This window comes from Pavona decussata, unplaced genomic scaffold (assembly GCF_977016875.1).
Source record: "Pavona decussata unplaced genomic scaffold, jaPavDecu1.1 SCAFFOLD_590, whole genome shotgun sequence".
NCBI lineage: Eukaryota > Metazoa > Cnidaria > Anthozoa > Scleractinia > Agariciidae > Pavona > Pavona decussata.
Genome location: NW_028145857.1, coordinates 1,349 through 22,500, shown reverse-complemented (window position 1 = coordinate 22,500; position 21,152 = coordinate 1,349). Strand labels below are relative to the sequence as shown.

At 37.7% G+C, this 21,152-nt stretch overlaps 1 protein-coding gene and 3 long non-coding RNA genes across 4 annotated transcripts in view; 2 read left to right on the top strand and 2 right to left on the bottom strand.

The window, feature by feature from the left end:
* The window catches only part of LOC146449779 (uncharacterized), a 31,003-nt gene extending 10,187 nt beyond the window's left edge, over positions 1 to 20,816 (bottom strand). Inside the window, exons 1-2 of the long non-coding RNA XR_014860538.1 lie at positions 20,602 to 20,816; positions 20,090 to 20,145 (exon numbers count right to left, since the gene is read on the bottom strand). This is a non-coding gene — a long non-coding RNA (uncharacterized LOC146449779). The remainder of the gene's footprint in view (positions 1 to 20,089; positions 20,146 to 20,601) is intronic.
* LOC146449782 (uncharacterized) lies at positions 9,161 to 11,787 on the top strand. The gene is made up of 2 exons (XR_014860539.1): positions 9,161 to 9,354; positions 10,115 to 11,787. It is a non-coding gene; the product is annotated as an uncharacterized LOC146449782 (long non-coding RNA).
* LOC146449781 (uncharacterized) lies at positions 10,605 to 12,802 on the bottom strand. Its single transcript, XR_014860540.1, has 2 exons — positions 12,118 to 12,802; positions 10,605 to 11,819 (listed from the first exon to the last, which is right to left on the bottom strand). It is a non-coding gene; the product is annotated as an uncharacterized LOC146449781 (long non-coding RNA).
* Positions 12,906 to 14,014, top strand: LOC146449780 (uncharacterized). Its single transcript, XM_085101097.1, has 3 exons — positions 12,906 to 12,957; positions 13,106 to 13,243; positions 13,685 to 14,014. Exons 1-3 carry the CDS (start codon positions 12,906 to 12,908, stop codon positions 13,813 to 13,815), a joined length of 321 nt encoding a protein of 106 aa, XP_084957223.1. The 3' UTR covers positions 13,816 to 14,014.
* Positions 20,817 to 21,152: the final 336 nt, after the last annotated feature.

Sequence of the window (21,152 nt, the reverse complement as noted above, 5' to 3'; positions counted from 1 at the left end):
TATCCCCTTTCATGAGAACAGTACTCTCTTCGAAATTAAAAGATGGGAAAGACAGATCAGTTTCTTGGTGAGAAATGTCATCATACAGGAATTGTGCCCTATTCTCGGAAGCAATAGCCGTATCTGCACGTGAAGGTTGCTCCATACTCTTCTGAATGGAGTCCACACGACTGCTTGATTCCGTATAATTTCCACTCAAGTCTTTCGTTATTTCAGCTTTTGTTCTTCGTCTACTCTTCTCTTTTGGCTGCTCTCCAGACATGGTCCTGATTTGTGCTCAACTGCTCCAAACAAGCAACCGGCTGATGAGATCTTAAGGAACTTTTTGTGCTTTTTTTTTTCTATTTGATGCAATTCAATCGATCAGGACAAAGCGACTTTTGTGTTGTGTTACAGTGATTTCAAATCACCAAAGAATTGAAATACGTATGTGTAAGTGATACCAGTAACTCAAAATCCTCCAATCAGTATGCAGTAACCGATAGCTAGCCTACAAACGGTAAGGGGGGATTTTCAGTTACTTCGCCGTTGCATTTAAAGGTGTGCTAACATAGCTACTTCGTGAGAGATTATTTTGCCAAATATCGTCAGCTTCTAACATCTAATTCTACCTAAAAATGAGTGCCAGTCTATCTGCCAGTGTTCTGTGGATCGAAGAGGATCAGCATTCAGTTGTGCCAGCAACGGACATCATGGGTACAGATATCAAAGAAGGAGAAGTGGCAACGGTAGCTTGGCGCACCGTAAAGAGTAAGAAAATACATACTTCGTGGTTCCAGGCCAAGATGCTTAAGTACTCTGGTAAGTTTTGTAATATATCTTAGTATCATTCACATATAGTCAGACTCGGAAAACCGAATACCTTGATATCTATGGGAAAATGTAATTGAAAATGTAGTTAGGCGGGAAAATTACCTGAGTTTCAAACTTTATTAAAAAGCTTCTTCTTATGGTCCTTACAGCTGATATTCTGATATTTGGAACATACATTATATAAAACACTAATATTTTAAACGCTTGCTACATTTTTATTTGAAATGTAAACCGAAATGTATGATATTATTAATCTTGTATATATTTATAAAGCGCGACCTCAGTGAAGCCATGCTGGCATAATTTATGCAACGCTTTCGTGACTGGATATCTGAAAATACCATGTGTCACTCTGATCGATACGTCGCGTGCGCGTGGGTTCCGTAAGGCGTCACGACAAACTTCAAAATCACGCATATCAAAAAAAAAGCCGCTCATAATTTAAAGAATAGCTATATATAAAGCCAACTCTCTCGAAGCCGACAACTGGGAGGGACAGAATTCATGTGAATTTTCAGGGACCAAAATGGTAGATTTGCTTCCACGCTTTTCACGCAATATAAAAATAGCCTGGATAAAGCACTGATTCATGTATTTGCCTCAATCTGTCAGATGTGTATGTCGGAAGCTGTGGTCATGATTTGCTATTTTGAGTGACGTGATATCAATTACCACCAGTGAGTCAAGTGAGCAATAATTTGTGACTTCAAGTGAACACGACACTTTGCATTGGCGTAATTATTCTCATTTAATTATTTTATTTAGAAAACGAAGAAGAACTCCACCTGCTCTGTGACAAATACGCAGAAAATAAGGAAAACGAGGCCATAGATAAGCCAAGACAGCGAAAAAAGACTCCCAAGGGGCAGGAGCTCCAAGATGAAAATGGAACTGACCCAAATGAAGAATCGGTGTCAAATCGAGGCAAAAAAAAAAAAAAAACAAGCGGAAGGAAAGCAAGAAGAACGACCAGTCGGCTCCTGCCACCTAAAAGCCAAAAAAGAGTACGGCCCAGGTGGAAAATGATAAATCGACGCCAAATCCGGTCCAAAATAGCAAGCGGAAGGAAAGCGAGGACAACCAGTCGACTCCTGCCGCCAAAAAAACAGAAAAAAAAGTACGGCCCTAGCGGAAAAAAAAAGATTGAGTCAGCGAATGTGGAGGCCGCTCAACTGAGGGCAAAAACAGTTTTTAATGCTGTAAGTGCAAAACCTGCGGTTGTCGTTGATCTTTCCACCGACACCGACAAGCCACCGGTCGTCAATATCCCGGTACCAAAAAGCAGCAACGACAAACCAATTCCACCGCCACAAGCTGGAACAAACTCATTACTGAATTCACCACAGAGCAAACCAAATTCACACATTAACATTACGCCTCAAACATCACCAACCCACACTAGTCCACCTAAGGCAAGCTCAACACACCTGTCCACAAACCCACGTGCACTCCCACACGACCATATCACCAATACGTGAGACCGCCCCTATTTCATCATACATGGGCCTTCTATCTGACCAGGTGGACCCACCCCGTGACAGTTTAGCAAACGTATTAGGGGGAGCGATTCGGAAATTGTATGATGTGGATGAACCTCAAAGACTCAATGGAAACTTTGCAGCAAAGCCCCTACCCGAATCTGCAGCGTGTTCAAACTGTGCCATTTACAAGTTAAGGAATGAGGAACTCCAGGCCCAGTTGGAGGAGCTCAAACAAAAGTGTTCAGGTAATCTCTTTAGTTCATCGCCTCCATCAAGAATAATTTGCTCTTGCAAATCAGACAAATCAATCTTGGAAGGCTCACTTTACTGACAATTGTTTTCTCGGGCATCACAACGGTGTTTAACATAGCGATTTGTTTTGAGGTGGGTATTTCTGTCTATGTCCATTTTGATTAAAAACTAAACCTAACAAAAACAAACTAAAAGTTAACTTTAACTTGATGACATGTCTGAACGACCTGAATTGTTTATTGGTTCAAAATAAACCTTTGCGTGGCACCACATAAAATATTCTGGCCGGTATATTTCTCATCTAACATTGTTATTGTTTGCAGTTTTTCTTTCTGCGCCGATGCAAGTTGTGGGTTACCTTTAAAAACTCACAGAGTGCCTCTCCACTTCAAACGAGGTATGCACTACTTCATGATAATTATCTCGCTACTGAAGATTATTTTTGCCACAACTTAATTTCGCTATTTTGACAAGGTGATATTTCACGACACTAAATTTTCGCGAATTTGTAGAACTTTTTTAACTTAACTTCTTCAATACAGCCACTTTTTGTTTTTGCGACATCAAACTTTTAATAATTAATTTTTATTACTATAATAAGGTAGTTGGTCTCTACAATTTCTTCGCATATATTCTCATGTCAGCTTTGTTACATGGGAGACCAGGTTACACATACAATTCCCAGATGCATGACTTTCTCAGTTAACTATAGATCTTTGTTGCTGTTATTGGGATTGAAATTTGGTTCCAAAGTGAACAAAATTACTGAAGCATTCCCATAGTAATAGTATCAGCCAGTTATATTGTAACATCTGAATATGTTATTATTGTTTAATAAACTAGGAAGACGAATTAACATTGAGCCCAATGGGCGAAGTCGCAAATGACACATCATATTTGAAGAAGACATCAAAGTCAGTTAATATGGTATGTAAGCGGAGCTCTTGCGCGCGCCGCAGGCGCGCGCAGCGGAACCCCATAGCTAAGAGAATCTGGTAACCCGTGAATGCGAGAAATTTTGGTTTGGTTATGACGTCACTTTTGTCCACCCGTACGTCCGTCCGACCGTACGCAGCGGTTATTTCGCCCTTAAGTCGCCCAATGGTGTATCGCCCGGACTCACGTCGATTACCGCGATGTTTAAAATAATAAAATGGAAAACTTACATTAGAAATAATAGCTAAAATAGATATAAAACCTACACGATAAAACGAGCGGAGGTACAATCAGTAAAAATTGTACAAACAAACTAAAAGAGGTCCTTACGTTGAGGTGCCGAGCGTCTCCGAGATGTTAGGGATTTACCTACAAGATGATTGATTATGATTTCAAATCAAATAGCTGGTATGTCGATTTGTAACAAATATTATTTAATTGATTTACTTTTGTTTGCGGGAAATTTTACCGCGAAGTGAAAACTTAGAACTTATTATGAAATCCATATGGAATTTTCGTCGTGCGGTGTATTTTCGTCGACGCAAGTTCATTCGGAAAGTACCACAATACTGAATAATACCACAATAAGTACCACAGGAAGACTCAGATTTTGTGAAGCAGTGCTGCGATCGTGCTGCGACCCTAGCCTTGTTTGTTTACCGGGAAGTTGCTTTTAAGAAATACACAAAGACATTTTGAAGACAACAAAATATAAAGTTAAGTCAAGTTATGTAACCGACAGCGGGAGAAGCAGCAAGACGACTAGCAGCGAGAGAAACAAATCGACTTGCACATCATCAGAATTTTGAAGTGAAACCATCTTACTTCAACCCGGCGCGAGGAATCGTTGAATTTTTCCGTTTGAAGTGAAACGTTTCGCTCACTTGATGTTGTAAAACGAACGGAAAATCAGGAATTGGAATAAAAGGACTGGTTATTCTCAGAAGAGGCGAGTATATCCATGTGATTTTGTTGACAAAACTTTGCTTGTTTGTTGTCTTGCAAGAACTTGTTGTTTTGCGCGCAGTGTTGACACGCTAAATACTGCAACAGAATGCTGTTGAGATCACTTTTTTCGGTCCATGTTCATTATTTCCCTTGGAGTTTTATTTTCTAATCTACTCCAAATCTTGCCCTCCAACAGCGGGAGAAAGAGTATAAATACGACTCGCGGCTGGCGGGAGAGGACGTGGCATTAAAACAGCAACCGAATCTTGAAGTGAATTAACTCATTTTACTCCGATCCGGCTTGGCGAAACGTTGGATTTTTCCTCTTGAAGTGGAACGTTTCGCTCAATTAACGTTGTAAAACGAACGAAAAAATCAGCAGTGGAATGAAAGGACTGGTTATTCTCAGAAGAGGCGAGTATACCCATGTGATTTTGTTGACAAATCTTTGCTGGTTTGCAAGTTATTGATTTCTTGCACTGTTGACAAAATACTGCTAACTTAATTTAGAGCATTCTTTTTAGCTCATTGAACACAAATACTTAAAAGAATAGGATATAACGGCAAAGATTTAGATGTGTGAGTATTCTTGACTGAACGTCTTTTCAAAGAAAGCGAAGAGTGATTTCATTTTCATCAATATAATTAGCTTACACAAAATATTTATTCGCTTGTTTGTGCAAATTTTTTAAAGATCGTTGTTTAGTTTATTTCTGCACTGATTGCTATATACCGGTATATATACAAGTTCGCATCGAAAAAAAAACAATAACGACAGAAAAAATAAATATCAATAGGAAGCTATAGGAGGAAGTATCCGTCCTGAATATTTACCTTCAGTGTACATACATTTATTATTTTGATACTTGATTTTGGACCCCCACTCACATAATCATGTAGCTTAGAATGCCTCTTTTACTGAAATGGGTTTTTGGCTTCAAAAGGATACCTTCCACTACCTTGTATAACAGGTAGTATATTTATTCACATGAAGCCAAGTATAATTTAAAGTTTAATTTGGAAGCGGCAGTGTATTTTACAGAATGCTAAATGCTGAATTCATAAAAGTCTTTTTATGGAATGGCTGCCATAACAACAACTTAAAGCTAACTGTCTGCCAGTATAACCTTAGACAGTAAAGGGAAGTGCTTAGACCTAAATAACTTCATTTGTTGCTTAAAGGGGAAGTATCATGGGGTTTAAATGACCTCTTTTCTTAAAAATGGTGAAATAACACCTTCAATTTGTTACAAAATAATTCTAGAACTATAAGAGGAAAAAAATCAACTCAATTCTTGACAGGAACGACTCGTGATTTGTTATAGCAGATTTTTGAAACAAAAATACGAGAACTTGAAAAACGTTAGCCTAATATTTTTCAAGTTTCAATCCACTGCGACCTACTCTGTCCCTGGCCAGAGGCACTAATCGACAGTTTTCATGCACTGGGGTGATAATTTATAACAAACCTAGACAGCTATTTTTTTTATTGTTTCTGTTGTCAGATAAACATTTTGGGGTTTTGAAATTACATCAAATTTTGTGTTACTTCCGCTTTAATGGTAATCTGTCATAGGTAGCATAAGATGCAACATTTGGCATTCAGCAAAATACCCCTGCCAGTTAAGCAACAAAAAATATTATTAAGGTCTAAGCACTTTTCTTTACTATCTAGGGTTAAGCAATTCACCGATTTAACGCAAGGTATGTGGCACTCCGTCCACTTCTAGTGCTGCACCTTTTCTTCGCCGGCAATGGTCAAGTTCACACTCGCTATCATCACTCTCACTCTCACTAAACATGCCCTCACTTTCACTACACCATGTTTTGCCCACAAGAACAATGTCGTCTCCATCACTTTTGTGATCATCATCGTCAGATGTGTGTTTGTTAGCTTGTAAAAGACGCTGGCCTGGTACTTTCATTGTCGCTGTAATGTCTGTCCCCTTGCTTCTTGAAGTTGACTGGTTATTAGCACAATGTTTCATTTCTCATTTTTTTCTTGTATGGAAGGGAGTGTTTTTCAAGTAAATGTCAAGTTCAAAAACATAAAGAGATTTTAACCCTGTAGACAATAGTAGTAACTCTTTCCAATTGTAATCCTTGTTCTCGATTTCGTCGGTTCTCGACGGTTGCTTGATTTCGCAAATCTTTGAAGAAATGGAGATGATTTAATTGGTCCAGGTATATTTTAACTAGCTCCTCAGAAGCCACAAAGGTACAGTCTATAGAAGAAAAGTCTGTAATTTCTTTCACTTCGTTCAGCTTTCCTTTATTGAATGATTTTTTTTATTTGCGCTCTTTAATTTGTACCTTAATTTTTCTTTATCCGAGAAAGGGCGTGGAATTCTGCACATCATGGAGCCAGCCAACCACTTTTTGCATGAAGCGCACTGCTACTTTTTCTTAACCTTGTAGGACTATCTTTGACAAATTCCATGTAGAACTCTCCAACATCATGGTAATCATTTATCTGGTCACAAATTCAAGCAAAATAATATTATGGCCAGGGACATGTTTTTTTCTGAACTTTCTTATGCCTTCATGAAATTATGATTAGCTGGCTACTGTTGAAAAAAAAAATACGTCCTCCCTCTGTTACAAATGCCCTTACGTAATCTGACAGAACAGGTGCATCTTCAATGTGCAATGCTATGTCATGACCTATCCTCCATGCATTTCTCTTTATTCTTTATCTTTGCAATTTTCATAGTAATATAGTCACTGAGCCATCTTCTAAATTTCTTCGTCTTATAAATTTGTCATGAAAAATTTTCCCATTTTATAGAACTGCTATCGATAATGGCTAGCATCTCCAACTGCAGAATTAGTTCTTTCAGCTTCCCCCTGGCCACTGTCTTCATGTGCTCGATGTATCCTGTTCCGTTAATCATTTCGGTATCTTGGAACCTGACTTCATCAAACATTATCTTAATTAACTACTGCATCCTAAATACTGTACATGCAGTATTTATGATATAGATCACATTAAAAAATGGCTACGATTGTATTCATCTCCAAAAAAATTGATTTTTAAAGAGAATCTATTGTTATGTTTAAAGAGAGTATACAGTTACAATCAATTTATATGATGACTGAACATTTTTTTCAAAAAAGAAGGTAGGGGGCTAGGTCAATGTAACTATTTGCATGGAATATTAGAATGATTCTTTGGCAAAGAAAACAACAGCTATTAATATAAATGTGGTTTATAACATAAAACCACTGCATTCTCTATGCAGTGAATGTCAGCCTTCAGAGGAGGTTGGACACGGTTCGAAAGGCATTGTTGTTGGTCGCATTAGCGAATCACGAACGCTCTTTTATCGTGGTCATGAAATCAGCATGGCGGGCTTTTAGGAAGAAGTGGTCAGCCCTTATACCATCTTAATTGTTAGTAAAGGATTTTTGAAAGTGAAATTTATTAGTTAATTAAAATGCAAATGTCATTAAATGTTAAGACTCCAGAAATGCTTGTATTTTCTATTTTAGAGGAGGTTTTAAAGTTAAAAGGGGTGATAGGGGGGAGTGGGCATGGTATTTTACCATGATTTGGAGGTAGCCCATGAAGGGGGGGAGGGGAACAGAAAAAAAATATTAATTTTAGAACATCATCGGGTGGGGGGGGGGGGGGGGGGGGCCTTCAGAAATAATGAACATTCTCTCAGGACTATTTTAAGATCTGCCACTGCCTGGGCACAAAAGCCATGCACAGAGGATGTAACCTTTTTTGGTAGATTAAGACCTTGTGTTTTAGCCGTAACAAAGAATAAATTGATGTAAGCTCGTTATTTGCCATCACAGATCATGACAGATGTGATGAAAACACTGTATGGCTCAAGAATCACTTTGTTAATGGAAGTTTTTGTTGAGGCAGTTCATAAACTTGTAAATTATGTATTCTTGTTTGAAAGTTCTGTGCACTTTTCCCATCAAGGGATAGATCCAGTTGTGTATTAAATTTCTTACCTTTTTATGAATGGTTATGATGGCAGGAACCAAATAGAATAGGCACTTACTGATGTAACATTTTTCTTCAGCACTAAAGATTTTAATTAGTTGGCAAGGTAGGGCTATTGCTCTAGCATGGTGTGTACAACAGAGATTGGCCACTGGTTGCCTGTGCCAAGCTGTGTTTATAAGCAACAGAGAACTGTCACTCGATTATATTCTTATAACTATTCAATTGATAAATCGAGGCTTGACAAAAATATGTTGAACAAGGGGCATTCCCTGTAAACGTTTCCCATCACTCACCAATAACCTGGAGAGTGGATGGCTGATATTCAGGCCATGTTTAATGCAACCAGACCCTGACTTCTGTTGATAACTGTGATTACAGATAAAAGGTCAAACTTCTTAGCCATCTCTTTTAATGAAAAGAAAACTTTCAAACATGGTAGCGAGTAATGAATTATGAAAATTATTATGTGTAGGTATTAATTTTTACAAGGCAATCTCAGCTATTTGAACCCTTAATTTTTGGACACTCCTGATTCTTTGAACAAATAGTGGTTCATTCTCTTGAATTTGCTTCAGTCAAATTTTTACCTCCTATTTTTTGAACAAAATTCTGTTTCCCTTGCAGGTTAAAAACAATTGGTATTCCACTGTAGTAATTCAGATATCATTATTATACAAAAGTAACTACCGGTATACTCCAAGTTAACTGTTAAATTCTGGTACTTACTTTGTACTTTGTACTTACTTACTTATTGTACTTACCTACAATAACTATCTATTTTTCATGGGTTTTGTGACGTCAGTGACCAGTGCTACAGTTTTCTACACCTTATCACATAGTCTAGTATACCTTTCTCAGTAACATAAGGAAAAACACTAATATTATTTTCCTTTTCCATTCTGTCTACTGTGTTTACATGTGTATGTAAAATCTTCTATATTTATATAAGGACAGTTTAAGGTAACCGAATACAGGTTTTGCGCGCGCTTTGCAGATTCTGTTAGTGATGCTATTAAGCGCACGCTACGGTTGTTGTACGCTAATACGGCGGTCGATAAAGTGATCTCTCAATTTCACATGAATTGGTAATAAAGTTAAGTTTTGATCTTAAATAACTAAGTTTCTCATTTCTGGACACTTTTTCTTTTCTTTCCGAGCAAAAAAATTCATTCACTAAGACATTATGCATGCTTTCATCTTTGCCACGAAACCCAATTAAGGCCACGCATGCGCATTAGACCAAAAAATTGTGAGTGGTTGTTTTCGTGGAAATGAACTGTTTTCTAAGGAACTGCTCATTAGAATTTCGTGACATTTGGCATGAAAATAGTTCCCTAAAAGCGTAACTCGTCTACAAAGAGAAACTTAAATCTAACAGAGGGTTTAAATGTAAAATCGATATTTACAGGAGATCTCTCTGTTAAAATTACATGAAAGTAGTGCAACTGTGTCAGTGTTTTGTGAGTTTTTCCAAATACAAAAAATGGAAAAAATCTAATGAATACATTTTCTAAAATTAAAGGAAACCTTTTATTTATGGACGTTTAATATTTCTCTGCGTTGCCATGGAAACGGTACTAAGCTCAACAAGACGTACGAAAATACATTCCTTCTTAGTTAGTCTTACCCCATACCAATTTTGGGCGTCCAGAGGTACATAGTTTCCAAATAACGTCTTTTAACACCTGTACACTAAAAAACCGTATTCGGCCACCTTAAGCCACTGATTGTTTTGAAGAAGGAAGTAATAAAATGCTTTTAATTTGCAATATTTCAAGCAAAATGTTAGCTGTACATCATTTTGTGAATAGAGAAGAGGGCTATCATATGCACACTCAACTCTCTTTAAGCTGTCTTGCACCTTCCAATTTTTTTTTTCTTAGAAAAACCAGATGATAAAAAGTAAAGAAAGGAATATTCTTACAAAGTGTTTATTAAATGATACATGGTAGGTATCCTGCTGTGTAAAAATGAATGGGACTTCTCAGATGAGGTGCTATCCATAAGCTGGAGTGGTGTCTGAGGTTGCAGCGGTGTAGTGTTTAGCAGTCTAATGACTTCTTCAATTAGGATTTTGCTTGTAAGGACAAAAGGTTAATAGGTTGAAGCAAGGCCTGTACTTGAATTGAAAAACTAGAGAATAAAATCTGCAGTGTAAATTTTTGTGACGAAGAAAACCGCTTAATTTTCTCCTCAGTATTACATCAGTAACGAGATGTGGTCCATGCAAGGTAAAGTAAAACTCTTTGACTTTGACAGGATTCAAACCCATTACCCCAGGATTTGGATCACTGATGGACCAAATGTACTCACTCTAGGGCAATGCAAAATTTAATTGGTTTCCTTCTCACACAGAAATTTACACTCCAGAGATAATTATCTGATTTCCCAGCTGTATAATCAGCACTGCACAGCACAAAATTACATTATCCCTAGTTAATTGTTGTTTTATTTCTTTACTTTACTCCAAGTAAACTCTCATGTAGCAACGTGTAAAAAAAAAAAAAAACTGCTGAGGATAACTGACCCCATAACTGCCCGATGCGTTTTTTCGGTAGATATTTTTACAGGGACAGTTGAGGATTTAATTACCCAAGTGTTATTTAATTTAATGTCAAACAATTTGCTTACTTCTAAAACCAGGTACAGATGGCTAGGGACAGCAAAAACATTTTTTTTCCTGTTGAATAAATTATTAGACTTACAAAATTGATTGCATTCAACAATTACATGGAAAGAACGCACTCCTAACACAGATTGGAGTCGAGATTTATTGGGACGACCAACCTTGATTGCGATGAATGAAAGGATCTTGGGACATGAATCTGGCACCCCCTGCCGATTTTGTAGGGGGAGATAATATCATCACCAACTTGGCAAAGGAGGAAGAACCTAGGATCAAGGTCAACAAATGCACTCTCTAAATAAATCCAGTTTTGATTATTACTAGTTTTCATATATAAAAAGCAGCAAAAGGCACAAGTGATTGTCATGTTGACTTTGCAATATCAAGAATAAGAGGCAGACAATTGCAATTACTGCTGTGGTTTCCCTTAACAAAACAGTACCACTTTGCACTCTCAAAACAAAAGAATTAATGTGATTGACAGGAAATTATGAAAGGTTCATGTTTTTCCTATCCCTTGACTCTCTAGTAAATCAATATCAAAGGCATGGAACTGAACACCTGGTTTAAGTTTATACAAAAACCAAAATAAACAACTTTATGTCTACAAGAATAGCTATCAACCTGGGAAAAACAGAAATTTTTAAAATGAGCTTTTTAATCTAATTTATTTAATTAATCAGCAACAAGTACAGTACAGTATTTTAAAGAAAATAGAAAAATGACACAAAGCTAACTTGACTTGAAATATATATCCTGTATTCAAACATCTCCAATGTGCTTCTCCCCCAAAAAGAACCTAAACATCAACAAAAAAAATCACTCAATTTGACTAGAAAACGATGAAATTTAAAATATTTTGCAAATCCCCATGATTAATTACTCTTTAATAATTGGTCCGCAGTTTGAATATTATGTTATCTAACCGACCACATATGAATTCATATAACGACACTGGCCTACTATTGTCCGTATTTGCTAGCAATTTTAACATTATCTTGATTCAACATCAAAGGTTTCTTTTAGAAAATTGCTCCCTCTAGTACCAAGGTGTGCATTAACACATAAGTTGACAAAGATTTGAAGTTAGTCCTTACCTCCTAGATTAACAGAGCAGTCGGACCTTTTGTCTTTCGTCGACACAGCAAAACCCCTTCTACTTTTGACATTTATCACACTAAAAATTTTCGTTCAACCCGAAAAATCTGCTACAGAACGGAACATTTTTCACACAGTCACGCAGGAAAAATAAGATGAGGCGTAGGAATTTAGTTCGATCGCCTCCAAATTTGAAAACTTCTGCAAAGTTTCCTGGCGCTTAAAAAGATCCTTCATCCACCACGCTGATTACATGCACCATCCTAATACAGGAAGACGTCTAAACACTATCTATTTTTATCCAAATCTCTAGAACAAAGCAAAGACAACTAAATTTTCCTATTCGCGGCCGCCATATTTGTGTACGAAGAATCTGGGTACTAGCAATGTTGGTTCCTACGCGCGGGGGCTCTGGGGACGAGATTGGGGCAGGGCATATTTTTAGAGAATTGTCTGATAAGGTCTATTAAGACAAATCAGCAATAAATAATTGTACCCTCTTTATTACATTGTTACTGTAATTGTTGATGGGCAGTTTGTTGCGTATCCACTAAAAGTATATATAACTGCAGAAAGGATGAGGAACTGGTAAGGTCACTACGTTCATACAATAAGCAGATTTCCATAAATGCCATGAAAAAAATCAGAGCTCCGCTTTTAGGCTTGGCTAAATATATATATTACAGAGATCTTTATAGTTAAGTTAGTTGGGCTGCTGACGCCATACCAACCGCTCATCCAATCTGATACTGGCTACTGGTCGGTCTGTCGCTCTTTCCACTTTACAATGCAGATATCACCCAGAATCCTGTATAACTTTTATATAATTATTTATGTATGTATGTTTACTGTTATTAAATGTATCTATTTAGCAGCTCCAAAAGTCCCATTCAGGCGGAAGTGTAGGGAGACAAGAACTCTGCCCCAATAGTGGCGTCTTCATCCAAATAACTAAGCTCAAGGCCATTCACCACAAGGCTGGTTAAGATCTGCGGATCATTTTTCATGAACTCGTGGATCACTTCTTTACAGAAGAGGAGCTGGCAACATCTGTTGCTTTTGGAACCAGACTGGTTCCAGACAACAAGAAAATTCTTAACCCTGCCATCGTTTCTGCTATTCAAGGTGAGACTAATGATGTGGATTGATTTTCCCCTCGCGTGACAATTTTTATGCACTTACAGATATGACCTTTCTTGGCTTTACGCGAATATTAAGGGTGGCTTGTGTCTATGAAAAAGGTTCGGCGCTGTTACACCAGGCAACGTTTCGTGCAACCTGTCTCGCAACTTTGTTGCTCCGTTGCGAGACGGGTTGCACGAGACGTTGCCTGGTGTAAACACCCCCAGGCAACGCATAAAAATATTCCTGTAGCGTTGCCGCAATCGTTGCGAGAGGTAGAACCGGAATCTACTTTTTGCGAAGTTGCATGAAACGTTGTCTGGTGTAACAGGGCCTTTACAGTCATGTTTGTGCGTAGCCATGTAAAATTAACGACTATAGAAAGTCCAGCCATCATAGATTTGTTAAGTTTTTTTCCTAATATTCACATTATTTCTTTTCCAGGATATCTACTAGCCTGTGCTTCAAGTCTAAGCATTCGTCCATTGGAACCAGGAAAGCTACATAAAATGTTTACCAATAAGTGTACCACTGCAAATGCTAAGAAAAGAAAGCAACTTATTGCTATTCAATAAATGGAAACATGACGACAAGATAGGCCTTATCACGGTTTTCGACGCCATTTTGACGAGTAGGCAAACAGGCTTGAAATAACAGTGTTTGTATGGAAATCCGATGTCAAATAATTTTCATAAAACATCGCTTCTGAAAAATTCATGAATTGAAAACTTTTGGCATTAGGAAAATGATTTAAAGAAAAAAATTGGAGGGATGTAGCAGTGTCAGAAAGTACGGAAGCCCATAAGGGACACATATTTCCTGGTAATATTCCTCCATATAACAAAAAGTTACACATCTCACAAAATAAAATGCACTGCAAACTAAATAAATCCTCACACTGCGAACAAAATAAATCCGCACGCTGCAAAGAAAAAAGTCCGCACACTACAAACAAAAAAATCCGCACGCTGCAAACAAAAAAAATCCGCACACTGCGAGCAAAAAAGTCCGCACGGTGCAAACAAAAAAGTCCGCACGCTGCAAACAAAATAAACCCGCACACTACAAGCAAAAAAAATTAGCGCGCTGCAAACAAAAAAGTCCGCGCTCTGCAAACAAAACAAAAAGTTCTGCGCACGCAGGTAGACGCAAAGTACTGGAGCTGAGTGTTACATTTGAAAAACATGGCGTCCAGTGAAGCGGTCGTGAAGAAAGCTGAGTGATGAAATTGTGCTCGACCGGTTTGCCTTGTGGATCTGATGGAGAGCTATTTCAACAGAGGCCTTATGTACAGCCATATAACGCTGATGTTGGGAAGATATCATCATCAGCTGAGCCGGCTTGAGGGCCTTAACTCGTTTTTTACACTCTGGCCACTACTGGCGAGCCACTGAATATGAACCTTACCCGTTATTTAAATTCCGACCTTGACTGGCGAAATTTGTTCCTGTATTCGGCGACATGAATAAACGAACGTTTAAACGAAGGCTTCAAGGCTATGATGTCAGCATAACCAAAGAAAAAAAACAAAATTAATACATCAGTCAATTCCAACAGTGCCCATCCCCCCCCCCCCCCCCCCCGCCGATCCCCGGGAATTATGATTTTTTGAAAATAAACTGGCAAATGCCCCACCGCCGGGACAAAATAGTTGTTCAAATGCCCCGGGCTGGTGGCTCAAACATGTCAAAAATGTTTTATTTTCTTCGTTTCTCGTCTTACTTTCAGTAAAATCTAAGCTAATTCAGGCCAAATTAAGTCCTAGCTGGGTCTTGTTTCCCGTAGTTAGTGCAAAAATAGATCATTCTGCAACTCTGGCGTCTCATTTTATGTCCTATCTAGACGTATTCGATAAGAAACTTACTGTATTTGCAGATGAATTTGTCATTAAGAAAGCGACAATGCTATAGGGTGAAAAAAGTGAGATGGTCAAATGCCCTGGGGTAATTGGGTGGAAGGCTAATGCCCGACCCCTAGGATGGACAGTGTGGGAAAATGCCCCACTATTGCCCGGGGGGGGGGGGGTGGGGCTGGGCACAGCTGGAATTGACTGATGTATAACGGTGTATTTCCTCGTGTTTCCTTGGGTAAATTTTTTAAACATATTTTGAGATACAAATGTAAACAAGCCTCGAAGCCTGTTTGGAAACAGGTCTGTCAGAGCAATCCAGTTTAATGATTAAAAGATATTAAATGATGTGATATTGGTAAAATTGTCTTAATGACCCAGGGTCCTGTTTCTTTCAAAATTTTAATTGAAATAATTTTCACTCAAGTAAACTCAAAATGCAACAGAATGAGAATGAAACATTCCATAACATCTTTCATTCTATCTATATTTTGTCGCCATGGTAATTGAGAAAATATGCCCCCAGTCCCCCCCTTCTCTAATAAACCCCCTCTATTAGGGAATTGGGGGCTAAATAAAGCTTTTGCAGTGAGGACCCCTGTTCCCTTGAATAACCACCCTTGCATTCTCATGTTTTTTTTTTTTCTAAAACAAGGGTACAATGACTTACAGGGTATAAATAACACTAAATTAACTCATACAGTCAAAAAATACTCAAAATATCAAAAATTGTGTAGGCTATTGTCAACAAGGTGGAACTGGAGATCTGGAGATTAGTACATTGGAGACAAGATGAAAATAAGAAGGTGATTGTCCAAAAATATGTTATAAAGTTCAACCTGAGATCATCCCTAGTCCTTGCACAATTTTGCTATACTACTTAAAATTGTTGCAATTTCCCCTGTTAGGAAGCAGGACTCCTGGTGTAGAGTAATTTCATTGAATATTGAACATGTTTTCATTTCTGAATTAGATTCTAACATATTTTTTAAAGCTTGGAAAATATACGATCTCCCATAAGAAATGCATAATAAAAGAAACAAGTTAGAGAATTTTGCCAAAAATTTTATTGAAGTTAATACTGGAACACCAGGTTGCAAGGGTGAGTGGGTGGTGATTGACCAACAGCTGAATGTCAAGGTCATTCTTATATGTACAGCACAACTAAATATAAACAGGACTGTACATGTAAACAAACATGTAATTTTGAGAACACTCTCCACCTGGGCAAGTGACATGAAGAATGCTCTCACCTAAATAACTGGCCGCCACTTACCCCATTTAACAACTTTGAATGTTAAATGTATGCAATTGCTTGCAGACCAATCGTGGTTTTTTCAGCTGAAAGTAAAGTCCAATCGCCTGAAATGGTTCAGGGTTTCTACCCTGCGGATGGCAGAAATCCCATTCAAAAGTGACACAGGTGCTCGCTGGGTATATAAGAAAACCCTATAAGGTCCTAAGATTTTGTTTCATGGTATCATTTCACATAAATTATACCTATCAGAGGTACCAAAACAATAAATAAATAAATAAATAAATAAATAAATGGATAACCTGACCTGTTAGTAGTAAATATTGTCATATGTGATAACATGCATTTAGTTCATCTGCAAACTTTTTAATGTATTCTTTTGAAGGTTTCAGTAAGGACTGTCATTAGCCTTTACTTTACTTATACTTGAAGAGTACTTCAAAAGGTACAAATGTGCATGTGGACCTTCTGAAACTTGACACCCAAAACTATGACTATCACCCCATCACTTTTATAATGGAATTCCCTAAGTTTTCCAAGTTGTAATTTACACTTTAGTTTATATATATATTTTTTCTTTATATAGATGGTAGAAAACTGCCTGCCAGATCCCCTACGCGTTCAACTAGATCATCATTCACAACATGCATCTCGCCTTCTTTAAAGACCGCAGTCTTGAGGTCTTCGCTTCAATGTTCGTTCATTCACGAGATGGCTTCCCAACATCAGCGTTATATGGCTGTACATAAGGCCTCTGTTGAAATAGCTCTCCATCAGATCCACAGGGCAAACCGGTCGAGCACAATTTCATCACTCAGCTTTCTTCACGGGCGCCATGTTTTTCAAATGTAACACTCAGTCCCAGTACTTTGCGTCTACCTGCGTGCGCAGAACTTTTTGTTTTGTTTGTAGTGTGCGGACTTTTTTGTTTGCAGCGCGCGGATTTTTTTGTTTGTAGTGTGCGGATTTATTTTGTTTGCAGCGTGCGGATGTTTTTGTTTGTAGTGTGCGGACTTTTTTATTTGCAGCAAGCGTATTTAATTTGTTTGCAACGTGCGAATTTTTTTATTTGCAGCGTGCGGATTTATTTTGTTCGCAGTGTGCGGATTTATTTATTTATTTGCAGCATGCGGATTTATTTTGTTCGCAGTGTGAGGATTTATTTAGTTTGCGCTGCACTTTATTTTGTGAGATGTGTAACGTCTTGTTATATTGAGGAATATTACCAGGAAAGATGTGTCCCTTATGGGCTTCCGTAAGAAAGCATCCAGTTGTGTTTTGAACTTTCCATACATTTCCCTGTATTTTTTTCCCGCGAACTATTTTTAGTAGCAGTTCACGGCTGGTTCGCTATACAGACAAATGTATGGAAAATTTAAAACACGACTGGACGCTATCTGGCACAGCTACATCCCTCCATTTTTTTTTTCTTAAAATCCTTTTCCTTGTCTGTTCATGTTGTTGTCTTTAAGAAAAACGGTCCAATCAGAATGCAATATCTTAGTGTAGGTCAGGAGGGTTTGGAGGGGAGTTAATTACTATTGTGATTATTCAGGTCCTAGTGGTCTCTCGGTGGAACTGAAAAGGCTTGACTTTAGCGGCGTGGCCATATTGTTTTAATGTTTTAGATTCCAATGTGCCGTTTCCAAAAAGAAAATTAACCCTTTTGAAGCGGTAAATCGAAAGAATAACTTCTAAGAAGCACTCGACAGTAAAAACGGTGGAAATCGGAGAGTTCAAGGCGAAGGAATCATGCTTCTGTTTGACAGTTGTAGAACCATCCAGAATATGCGGGGGAAAGGTCATTGGAAAAGATCGCAGATCGCATCACTTTGTCGAATTGATGCTTAGACGCAACTGGAAATCCACTTCACAAAAAGATTAAAGGCTTGATTGTCCATTTGTACTAAAAGCTTTCATTTAGGAAAGCTTTTTGCCTGTTTTCTTTCCGTTTTTTTTTTTTTTTGGTGAAACGAAAACAATTTGTAATCTTACAGTTTTATTTACATAACCAGAAACGTTAGTCAGGCCACGTTATTGTAATAGAAATTCCGGTATAACGATAAGACGCGTAACACAAGGAAAACAACATAACGCTATCTTTGCGATTCAAAATATTCCATTAGCTAGGATAGTCTGCGAAGCATACAATTATAAGAATCAATGGGCATCACACGTAAATGCCAGTATAGGCATCTTGTTAACTATAAAACAAGCCAAAGATCATTTTGGGTCGATGAGACACAAGTAGGCTTATCAGTTTGTTCTCTAGGCCGTCATTTGATCTCGCCGAAGAATGTCAAAGAACCGTAATTAAATTGTCGCTATGTAAGCTTATGTACACGCAAGGTATCATAACGCGGCAAGCTCATGTTGATGCTTTTTTATTTCACGGGAAAATCGCTTGTGGAAGGAGCGTCATTTTGGAGAGCTCTGCTTCTAGGGTGGCAAACCCGGTTTAACCCACATATATTTGCCAAGAAAAAGTTGGATCAGCAAGCCGCAGCACGTAAGTGAATTATGCAATTATATTATAACAAAGTTTACAGTATTTACAAGTTTTTGTAGACTTGCACGTGTGCTGCACGACTCTTCGGTAAGATGTCTGAAATCTTAGAACGAAGCGATACTTGTACAGTAATTTAATAGCTCTCTAGTTGATCCTCTAATGAAGAAGCATGATATTTGTATACCTATTTATTAAAGCTTGTTGGTAATAGAAGCGATATTTGTACGAAAGCTCTTTAATTACTAAATTAGTCCTCTTAATTGTGAAGAAACAATATTAATTCTATTTTGCAAATATAACTGTTACTGAATGTGCAGTTCATATTATTTCGAATAAAAAGGTTTAATCTTAAGTAGTATTTGTTGTTTTTTTCCTGTCAACCAATTAAAGGCTGCAACACCAGCTAGTATTTTTACAGCTTCGCAGAAGCGACCCGAGCCGGCCGCGTGCGAAGCTGCTGGGATCACGTACCATAAAACAAGCCTGAAATTATTGTCAGTCATCACGTTCCTTTGACCTCGTGTTGATTGAAACGTCTTCTGGTTGCCTTTCTTTCTAGACAATTTTAGACATTCCAAGACCTTTCTTCTGGGAAAACCTCTTTCGAAACAATTGTCTTGAGAATGTCTAGTTTCGAGCTAAGAATGTCTAGCTGTCAAAATTTCTAGAAATGTCTTGCATTTTAGCTCAGAATATAGATCTTTCCAAGACTTTTCTTTGAAAAAAGCCGCCAGACCTAAACTAGACTTTTCAAAGACTTTATTCTAGATCTAGTCAAGACATATTTTAGATCTATGCGTTTCGTGCGGGAAGAAGAGATTGGCGGAATTCAACGGGTGCCTGCAATGATGTTCTTTGACCAAGAGAAAGCACTAGAAGACCTTGGTTTAGCTACGCAATGCATACTACCTATTACCATTTTTTATTTTTGACATCAAGAGAGAGGATTTAACATCATTAATTTAAATCTTCAAAAATTTAGGTCTAGTCTGATTTTTCCTTGGCTTATAATTAGGGTAGGGGTAGGTGAAGGGGAAATTGGAGCGTTTGTAGCATACATGAACAATGTACACGTAACATGTAAATCTAATTTACAATAAATTATGTAGGACGTGGTACATGTTCAAGGACCAAATTTTTATGTGGATGCGATATGACAAATTATCATAATGTAAAAAAAACAATGTAACTGATAGATCAAAATCATATTTCAGACAGGAAGCTATGAAGTCCTACCTACAGAGCCTCTTCATGATGTTATTGCCAATGTTCTCACTGAGTTGCCTTCACACCTTGAAAAAGATGAAAACATTGCGTTTCTGGACATCATTGAATGTGCTTTTGCTGGCAAGGAAAAGCTACGGGGCTGTGATTATAGACTTGCAGCTGTTATAGTGGCTCAGTACTTAAGAGGTAATAATCAAAACATTTTACTAACTACAGTGGATCTAATAATCAATAAACAATTTTACTTCTAAGTGTGCAATTAATAGAAGCTGTAGGACATTATTTCATTCCATGTCTACAACATTTGAGCCAATAATAATTATTGGCTCAAATGTTCTAGACATGAAATGAAATAATGTCTTTTGTGCTAATGATGTAATAATAATTACAATATAATATGACTTATGATAATAATGTTATTTTATGACTAAATGCTGGAAAAATGTAGCAAATATCATCTGAGGCTTAGTGTTTATTTATTATCATTAATGTATTGAAGAATATTTTAAAATCTCACTTACATGTGTGTGTCTGGTACTTTCACACCTATAAATCAAACAAAATATTTCATTTCAATAATAGTCAGTACGGGAACAATTCAAAACAAAGGAAATAGAGTAATGATAAAGTGCACTCAAACTAGGCTACACATAGCTATTCACTTGACAATAATATTTATTGACATTATAATTACAATAATTGTGTTTAATTTCATTTTAATAGGCAAAGTGAGACCCAAAATACAGACACTCTTGGATTCCCTCACAGAGCTCAGTAAACTACTCTACTTGCCAGCCCAATCCTGCTCCCCAAAGTTAGTGCTACGTCTTCACAACCAAGCATTCATCCATGCCATGATATGCAAAGAAGTCATTGGGCAGCCAAAGTCTCTAACGAGCAGATAGTTCTATGGTAGGTACTGGCATTCCCTAACAGCTCATGCTGGCAAACAGAGTAGGATTATCTCAGCAAAGTCCACCAACACAGAGGAGGAAGAAAGACACTTCAACACACTGTGGAGTGTCACCAGGTTGACTAGCAGGAGACCTGGTGATATCATCACTCCAAGTCT